Genomic DNA, 9,984 nt, shown 5'->3' on the forward strand with positions numbered 1-9,984 from the left:
TTGAGGTGTCCTTATCTTTATTACAAGGTCCATTCAACCATCAGCATGTGGCATTTTTCAAACATAGAAGATGACGAAAATGGTGATTGGGTGATATGCTATGTACTTCCCATCATTGTCATGTGGGTAAGGGATTCAAAGCAAGGCGGACAAACAATTCGAAGTTCAATTGATTACTACTTCATTACAATATATTATCATTATATGTGTGTATGTATTTGTGTCATTTTATATATTCCCACTTCTGACTCTTCGAAATTAAGAAAAAGTAAATAAATAGAAAACCAAAAACAAAAAACACATATTTATTATATTTTATATATCCAACAAAAACTGAGTTTCCATCTCCAAAGGGTCTGAACATTCCATTCCAATACCATTACCATTACCATTACCACCACCACCACCTCCTTCTTTTTTTTTTTTCTTTTTTTTCTCAAAAGGGCTCGTTGGATTTCAACTCCAGGCATTTCATTCCCTTAAACTCCTCGCTGGTGAATTTTCTTTCTCTATATATTCAGATCTTTCATTCAATATATGTCATCATTGATTCATTTCTGACTTTTGTGTGCGTGTGCGTGTGCGTGTGCGCGTGTGTTTGTGTTTGTGTGTGTGTGTTTTTTTTTTTTTTCCTTTCTTCCTGGTGGGTGTTAATGGTGGCAATCATTTAAAACCTGTGATGTGAACGTTTTTTTATTTGTCAAAAACCAATTTTTTTCTGAACCTTTGACCATTTATCCTTCATCATTGTATGATCCTTTATCTTAGTTTTGGTTTTTTTTTTTTTTTTTTTCTTTTTCTGCTGGGTTTGGTTGCTGCGAAAACGTAGGATTGTGATTGATACTTGAATATCGACTCCTAATGGATTTCCCATCTTTTGGGACCTTAGCAAAATCAAATATCTTCTTCCACTAGTGTGAGGATTACGTATTGAGTCTTTTGACCCGGTCTGGGTTACCTTGGTTTTTCTTTTTTTGGGCAGTTTTGTTGTTGCCGAGGCTGTCGAAATTAATAAGATTCTAGGTCCGTTTTCTCAGCAGCAAGACAAGAGATATATGTTTGACTAATTGATTCAATAAGATATAGATGTGAATGTTTCAATAATTGGATTGCATGCTATTGATCTCTACTACCCCAGACACAGTTTTGAGAGTTACTGCTTCGTTTGGGTATTTTCTTTAGCTACTTTCTGTTACAATTTTTGAGTTTTTTGTTCTCATAGGTCAATTTGATATATATGTTTTGATAAATGTATGTCAATTTGATATCTATGATCTAGAAATAAGTTTATTTGGAGGTTTGTGTGATTCTAATCTGCTAATCCTGTTTTATCCAGACTAATTATTGATTGATTGTTGAAAAAGTTATAATTTTGAGAATTAACATGCGGGTGTGAGTTCTTGGTTATTTAGCATACCATTTTTCTGATATGGGTTCTTTTCCTTTTCCTTTATTCGGTTATGCTGTCCAGGCTATTTGGAACTGCTAGGTTAAGTTGGATGATTGTGAGTTATGAGCAGAGCAATGAGTAACAAATCACTGGATTTTGGGAAGCCTGCTTCAGGTATCTGTAATACTTTCAAGTGTTTTACTATCATCAGTGGGCTCTAAGTGATTGGATAGCCTTACTGATACTAAGTAATGCATCCTTTAAACTGTAACATCTATTTCAGTAACTGTAGGGAATTAGTGAGTACTGTAACATCTATTTCAGAAATTGTTGGGATTATGTCAGTGTATGTGTTTTCTTTTTTCTTTTTCTTTTTTCCCCCAACCCAACATGGGGTGTACCATTAGCTAGAGTTTTAAATGTTTAATTATTTTGACTTGTTGAGCATAGATATGCTTGAGTATTGGCACTTTCGTATCTCATTACAATGGTAATGATTGCATCTTTACATCAGTATATGCACTTCGATTGTATAATAGTAGAGTGGTAGCTCACACAATTGCAGTTTTTGATGATTTGAAGAAGTTCCTTGATGACCAAGTTTCAGTCACTCATCCATAAAATGCAAAAAGGGGGGAGAAAAAAGGGAAAAAGCAAGAGTGACAAGCACCGGAAAATAAAAAATAATTAAACCTATGTAGGGGCCTCTGAGTGTAGCATGGGGTGGATTTTTATGCTACTAGTTGACAATTCTAAATTAAATGCTGTTGACTGAGGGTGTTGTACTCTTGTAGAGGAAGGAGTGACTGATAATTTTACTTTCCTCCTGTAATTTCTTTTCTTTTTTGCCACCTCTTTTGTACCATTTCCATGGAAATCAACTTTGATACAAAGCAAGTTTTTAGTACATCTTCTATGTTTTTTTTTATAAGAAAGCTTTTATTTTAGAACCAGCCACTAGACTAGTGCACATTAGTACATCTTCTGTTCTCGTGTTGAAAATTAAAATTCTGAAAAATTGAAAGATTTTATACTTCCTAGTCTATTCTGATGACTAATCTGTAGCTGATGTCCTGTTTCATTATACATATTTTCAATTAAGTTTTTAAGGCTTTGTACGCAACTACCCCTCCTTATTGTGTTTTTGGTATGATATTAGCTCATAAGCCTTTTTAGAATAAAACTTGAAAATATGTTGAAAAGATGAGGACAAATTATGGAATCTATCTATGTGTGCTTGTGGTGGATTTAGTATTAGGAGAATTAGTGGATCTAGGGTTAAGAGTTGTAGAAGAAAAATCTAGTGCTCGTTGACTAGAGCTTGATGATGCGGAAAAAGGCAAGAATGCAATTCCTTCATGCAACTAAGTTGCTCGAAATTCTAGGTAGTGGTTGTGTTTGGGATTTAAAGGAGAGTTTGATGAGTTATTTGATGGCTATTTGATAGAGAAAGTATATGGAGTTTCAGGGTTTTATTAGGTAAGAGGAAGGGCTTGCTTTGTGGTTGTAAGAAGAAATGGAGAGAAATTTGTTATGTTTGGGGCTATCTGAATAGTAACAGTGAACTGTATTATGAAAATGAGAAGGAGAAAGAGATGAAAGGAAATAAGGAGAAAAATCACGCTAGGATATGCGTGTCTTTCATAACTAAATCATCAATTCTTATTATTCAACTCCATCTCTTATTTGAGTACAATGACAATCTTATATAGACCCAAGAGCTTAAGTTTTCCAAATAGAATTAGATCTGCTAGTCCTACTAGTCAATAAGTTAATAAAAAATAAATTTTATTCAATGTAACAAACCTAAAATACTTAGAATCTCCTAGATAATTCTGTACTCAATAAATTACCCAAATACCCAAATTTGCAGGATTTACAGTCTCATCCCTACATGCAAAACTAAATATTACTTATAATATAAATGTCCTACTTAAAAATTGTTTTAACCCTACAAGACGTATAACTAGACCTTTTAAACTATGTGGCCTTTGCTTCAATTGTACTTCACATATTGACCAAATAAAATAAATCTGAAATGGAAAAAAATTCCGATGTAGCAACAAACTAGTCTTCCATGACTGCATCAAATATTTGTTAGTACAACTTGCTTATTATTTATATTTTCTTGTACAGGAAAAAAAAGATTAAAAGATTTATTGCTTCAAAAAGATAATCGTTATTGTGCTGATTGTGGTGCCCCAGATCCTAAATGGGCGTAAGTTCTCCACCTTGACACTTTTGTTTGTAAACTATACATGTCATGCGTGTATTGTCACAACTGATGTTTCATGCTTGAGAATAAGCATTAAAAGGTGAGGATTTTGTGTGTGATCTTTTAATTGACATCGTGTGTATGAATTTGTGCAAGTCAAAGAATGATTCAAAGTCATGAAACACATTTTTTTTGCTTTATCATCTTCTTTTGTTGAGGAATTGGTTATAAATTCATTTTCAGGTCAGCAAATATTGGAGTTTTTATATGCTTGAAATGTTGTGGTGTGCACAGGAGCCTCGGTACCCATATATCAAAGGTAATTGCTCCCAAATCACCTTTTACTATATTGTTCTCACAATAATTATAAAACATAAAGGCAACTAGTTGCCTATAGCCACATGTGATATGATATCTACTGGACATATAAACTTATTGCACATTGTAGTTCAATTAACTAAGGAGAGATTTTTGGCATCATGCTAATGCCATTGGTCAACCTGGGTCAACCCAGATCTAAACATTGACCCGCACCCTGAACACTTTTTTAGGGTTCATTGAATGGTCATGGCTAATTTTTTTCTTCTTTACTAAGCTTAAATTGTCCATGCATGTGAAAACAAATAGAGAACAAGGAAATACAAGTTTTGTAGGATGGTTATTTTTGTTTCTCCTACCAAACAAATCTACCTTGCTTTACATTTTCTTATATTTTGTTAATTTAGGAGGTGTTAACCACCTTTAATTTTTTTTCTCATTAATGTAGCATTTCTACCAGTTCAGAAAAACATTTCAGTTATTTCTGACTAAATGGTTGATAGTTATGATTATTCTATGTGGTGGAATCTGCTTGCTTCTGATTGCTTAATTTTTATTTTTATGTTGATGATTTCAAATTTGATGTATATATTTAGCCACTTTGTCAATTCTTATTGGCAAGTTTAGTCTTTATTCAATAATGGGTAACATGTTCTTTTTTTGGTGCTCAAGTTTTTTTATTCTCTCCTAAGTCCCACACATGCACATAAACATACTTTTCTCTGAACAAAATTAATTTGGTATTTTTAGGTTTTGTCTGTGACATTGGATGAGTGGTCTGATGATGAAATTGAATCGATGGTTGAAGTTGGAGGAAATTCTTCTGCTAATGCAATTTATGAGGCCTTTATCCCTGGAGGATATGAAAAGCCTGGACCAGATGCCAGTCATGAGCTGCGTGCAAAATTCATCCGGTTAGACATGATTTATAATTTTTTATGCATACATCTGTGTGACACTTTTCTGAGACATCTGTGTGTTTGGTTGCCCTGTACTAGGTGGGCAAGGCACTTGGATGGATTTACCATAACCATCCTACTTGTCCTACCATTGTACTGCCTTGTCCTGTTCATACTCTATTTTTTTTTTTGTTTACCATTAGACTTTCATGATTCTACAGTTAATTACTAATATGGCAGGTTGGATGAGCATATTCAATTTTTGGGCATATCAGAGGCTCTTAGGGTGTGATTCACTTAATTACTTTCTTCCTTGTAGGGCTAAGTATGAGCTTCAAGAATTTTTGAAACCTAGCCTGCGGATTGTGTCACTTCCTTCTGAGAAAGGCTCTCTCAAGTCAAGTTTTTCTAGAAAGCTTATGGATAGTTTTCGGTCAAATTCTTCTCATAATTCGGTAACTTTCTTCACCTTTTCTTCTTCCTGCAGTTGTTGGCTTAAATTCAAAGGTGTAAATTCAAATCGTTAGGAAGAGAAGGATTAGTCAGATAAACTTGTATAGGGACCATAATTCCAGGCTTAGTCAGTATCCAAATTATATGAAATTTCTAGTGGGCAGGTGTCTGATGTGACAATTTTTAAATTGTGTGAGTAACTTTAGTTTATCTGATCCTAAAAATTGTACCAGGAAGGAATGGTAGAATTTATTGGACTATTGAAGGTCAAAGTGATAAAAGGCACAAATTTAGCTATCAGAGATATGATGACAAGTGATCCTTACGTTATATTGACTCTTGGGCAGCAGGTTAGTCACCGTTCCTTTTTCACTTTTATCTTTGGGGTATTGGGCGAACAACCCAACCCTTGGAACATAAAATTGTGAAGTCTACTTAGGTTTCATTGATTAGTATTTGAACATAAATACAACACACACACACAAATGTATTTGCATGTGTGTACGTGATTTTTGGACAGTTAATTGCTGGTGTGGCCCAAGATGGAGTTGAGTGCATCCGTGGACTCATGTAGCCAACCCCATTTAGTTGGGAGTAAGGCTTAGTTGAGTTGTCTGTGTTTGGTGGTGATGTTGAGAACTTTCTGATATTAGAAGTCATATTAGGTCGATAATGGTTAAGATTCCTGCTAAAATGGCAGAACATATCTTCATTTTGATGTATTCATTATTCAAAATACATAGCTCACAGGTTGATGATTTTTTCCCTAATGATAATAAGTGGTGTTGATGCTATTAGACTGTTCAGACAACTATAATAAAGAGCAACTTGAATCCAGTCTGGAATGAGGAACTCATGCTGTCTGTTCCTCAGCATTTTGGACCCTTGAAGTTGGTAAGCTTGTCTATTCCTTGCTCTTCACGACCATTTCAATTAATTTTTCTTTCTATTCCATTATGGATTTAATTTTCCCAAAGTTGAGCTCTTCCCATGCTTTTTGATCCATTAAATTTTCAGCTATGAAGTTTAATTCCTCTATGCAACATTTTTTTTTTAATCAGTAGATAGTGGGGGAGGGGGGAGGGGGGGTTCAATTCCTCTATGCAAATGTTACATTCTAAGGAATTGATATGTTACCAATCAGTTCAATGTATGCCAATTGCATTAGCGTTCTCTCCAGTTAATATGTGACCAATCAATCTACCACTTAAGACCCTATAGATATGTGCCAAGCTCTGTTCTTTTTCAGTTCCAGACATTTTGGTAGTTCTTTGTAGTAGTTTGTATATGTAATTCACATGCCATCTTTTGTGTGTAGAATTATTATTTTTGAATGTTAGTGAGCAGAAAAGGATGAACCAGAAATGTTCAGTCCTGCTCTGATACCACGTTAGTGAGGAGTAGTAAGAAGAGAATTCAAGAATGAATATTCAATGTTGGGAATTGAAGGTCAATGTTGGGAAAAGTGAGATTGTTCCTGTTGGGGAGGTGAATAATATAGTTGCATTGGCTAGTATTCTTCAATTTAGAGTGGGGAGTTTGCGTATGAAATACCTGGGGATGCCTTTGGGAACTTCTTTTAAGACTGTTTCGATTTGGAATCCTATTTTGGAGAAGATGGAGAAGAGGCTATTAGGGTGGAAACGTCTCTACTTATCTAAGGGTGGTAAGCTCACTTTACTAAAAAGTACTCTATCAACTCTTCCTACGTACTTTTTATCTCTCTTCACCATTCCTAAAGCTGTGGCTTCTAGAATGGAAAGGATTCAGGAGAATTTTCTTTGGGGGTCTTTTGAGGGGAGTTTCAAATATCCTTTGGTGGCTTGGGATAAGGTGTGTTTACCTGTTAAATTGGGGGGGCTGGGGATAAGAAGTGTGGTGTCGTTTAATCAAGCTCTATTAGGGAAATGGTTGTGGGGTTATGGACAAGAAGTTACCCATCTCTGGCGGAGAGTAATCTCCACAGAATATGGTGAGGGTCAAGGGGGGTGGTGTACTAAAGTGTGCAAGAGGACCCACGGTTGTGGCCTTTGGAGAAGCATTCATGAAGGGTGGGAGAGTTTTTCTAAGCATCTATCTTTTGTAGTGAGTGAAGGCACCTGCATCTGCTTTTGGCATGATAGGTGGATTGGGGATTATACCCTAAAAGATCTCTACCCTGAGTTCTATGTGTGTTCAGTTGCCAAGGATGCTTGCATTTTTGAGGTTTTGTGGCTTCCGGAAGGAGGTACTACTAGAGTGTGGAATTTAAGGTTCTTTAGAACTTTTGAAGATTGAGAGCTAGCTACTTCTTTTTCTCTTCTTCATTTTATCCAACCTCGTATTCCTCAGGGGGATAGGAGGGATACTCTTTGTTGGCGGCTCAAAGGTGATGGTATGTTTGACACCCGTTCTTATTACCAAGCAATTCAGGGTTCCTCGAATTTTTTGTTTCCTTGGAAGGGTGTCTGGAAACCAAAGGTTCCTAAGTGAGTAGCTTTCTTCTTGTGGACAGCTGCTCACAATCGGATTCTCACATTGGATAATCTCATGATTAGGGGTTGTTGCCCTTTGGTAAATCAGTGTTGTATGTGTTGTTGTGATGGGGAGTCGGTAGACCACCTTCTTCTTCATTGTACTGTTTCACATACCTTATGGACTCTTATGCTTTAGGCTTTTGGTATTCACTGGGTTATGCCAAGATCAGTGACGAGGTTGTTATCTTTGGCATCAGTGGCTTGGGAAGCATAACTCGAATATTTGGAATTTGATTCCAGGGTGTTTAATGTGGATTGTTTGGTTGGAACGGAATCATCGCTCCTTTGAGAACATGGAGAAGACGTTGGATGAGTTAAAGGTTTTATGCCAGCGTAGCCTTTTTGAGTGGTCTCGTTGTTGGGGTTTTACTGATTCTTCGTCTCTTTCAGAGTTTATGTTTTCCCTTAGATTATCCTTCCCTTAGTTTACCTTTCTTCATCTCTTACTGTTCATCATCATGAACATCCTGTACTATTCTTTTTTTCTCATTAATTGATTACCTATCCAAAAAAAAAGAGGAGCTGAAAATATGGTACAGCCCTCTGACACTATATTCCATATATATGGGAGAACTCACCGCTAGGATATTATAGACTCTTCTATAAGATCAGAATGCAATGATACTACTCATACAATATTATCTCTCTTACAATGTAAAACTAGAAGCAGTGGTACATGCTTTCTACCTTACCTTTTTGGCCAGTCAGCTCATTCTTATGCTTGCGCACCATAAATTTTAGTCAGACAGTTTTTACTTTGCAGAGAATCTGGTTGATAGTGAATGTTGTAGTTATAAAGTAGAGGTTGGATGCGTAAGGATGTCAATCCCACTTATATTACTATATTACCCTTAAAAAATCAAATTTATGCTGGTGCTGATAGTATGTACTACTTTTAAGCATTCAAATTAGGGTTTGTTACTTTGTTTAGAAGTATGAGGGCTAGTTTTTGTATCTATAATTCTATACTCATTCATAAAATTACGGTTAAGCACGTCCGCTTTGTCTCATACCCAAACTATTTTCTGCCTAAATAGTTGGTCTTTTTCTTTTGCTTGCTCATTTGCTCCCCAATTTTCTCCCTTGAGTAGTCAAAGTGTCAAATAGGCACTTACCATCTTTTTTTATAAATAACAGATAGAAAGGAAGCAAGCCATGTACCATGTGCTAGTGCTTTGTGGAGGGCTAGTGTTAGAATAAGCAAATAATCTGATAACTTGAAGTGACAATGTTATATCTTATATGACAGTTTTATCTGGCCTTTTGACTTTCCATGTTGCAGCGGGTGTTTGATCACGACACATTTTCAGCCGATGATATCATGGGAGAAGCAGAGGTTGATCTCCAGCCCCTGATAACATCTGCAATAGCATTTGGAGATGCAGGGATGTTTGGAAACATGCAGATTGGGAAATGGCTGAAATCACATGACAACGCCCTTAAGGATGATAGCACCGTCAACATTATTGATGGCAAGGTGAAACAGGCGGTGTCTCTTAAGCTTCAGAATGTGGAATGCGGAGAACTAGATCTAGAACTAGAGTGGATGCCACTTGATCAATAGGTACATATTTATTCTTTTTCTTCCCCATTGCTTTTAATAAAAAATTTTGTAATATTGATTTGTGTTACTCATATGGAATGATACAGTACTCTGTCTTCTTTCACTTGTATTTATTCATTTGAATTCATTTTTTTTTCTTGTTGCTATCAAATTTGTATGAGTGACACAAATCAATACACACATGACTTTGTATAGGTTTGTCCGAACTTTGTAAGCCTCACAGGTGTAGCGGTCAAAAAAGCATTGTGAATATATATCATCCGCTTGGAACTTAATATTCATACAACAAAATGTAAAGCAGTGTGAGTTTAGTTGCTTGAAAATGATTATATTACTTATCTCATTATACCATGATGTGTTGCACCATGTGTAATCTGCTTCTCCAGAAAGGTACATTGCTTTAAATGGTTCTAACATGAACTGTTGCCATTGCCAGCTGTTTGAGAGTTTTGGCTCCTTAAACGTGCATTCAATCTTTTGAAAATTGGACAAGTGAAAACGGCCATTAAGTGAATAGTACTATTATATAACTTATGGTATTACCAGTTGTGACACAAGAAGTAGGTAAGGTACGATCTCAAAGTTAAATTCTTTAGAAGATAGCAACAAAAGAATGGTTGAAAACATAG

The 9,984-nt window shown here is 35.8% G+C and overlaps 1 protein-coding gene across 1 annotated transcript; it reads left to right on the forward strand.

Moving 5' to 3' along the window:
- The first annotated feature begins 304 nt into the window (after positions 1 to 304).
- Positions 305 to 9,698, forward strand: LOC142637236 (ADP-ribosylation factor GTPase-activating protein AGD12-like). Its single transcript, XM_075811518.1, has 10 exons — positions 305 to 494; positions 1,472 to 1,564; positions 3,527 to 3,608; positions 3,849 to 3,924; positions 4,674 to 4,837; positions 5,142 to 5,277; positions 5,509 to 5,625; positions 6,074 to 6,169; positions 9,074 to 9,355; positions 9,551 to 9,698. The coding sequence occupies exons 2-9, from the start codon at positions 1,513 to 1,515 to the stop codon at positions 9,353 to 9,355; spliced, it is 1,005 nt and encodes a 334-aa protein (XP_075667633.1). The 5' UTR covers positions 305 to 494; positions 1,472 to 1,512; the 3' UTR covers positions 9,551 to 9,698.
- The last annotated feature ends 286 nt before the right edge of the window (positions 9,699 to 9,984 follow it).

Source organism: Castanea sativa, chromosome 5 (genome assembly GCF_040712315.1).
Source record: "Castanea sativa cultivar Marrone di Chiusa Pesio chromosome 5, ASM4071231v1".
In the NCBI taxonomy this organism is placed as follows: Eukaryota; Viridiplantae; Streptophyta; class Magnoliopsida; order Fagales; family Fagaceae; genus Castanea; species Castanea sativa.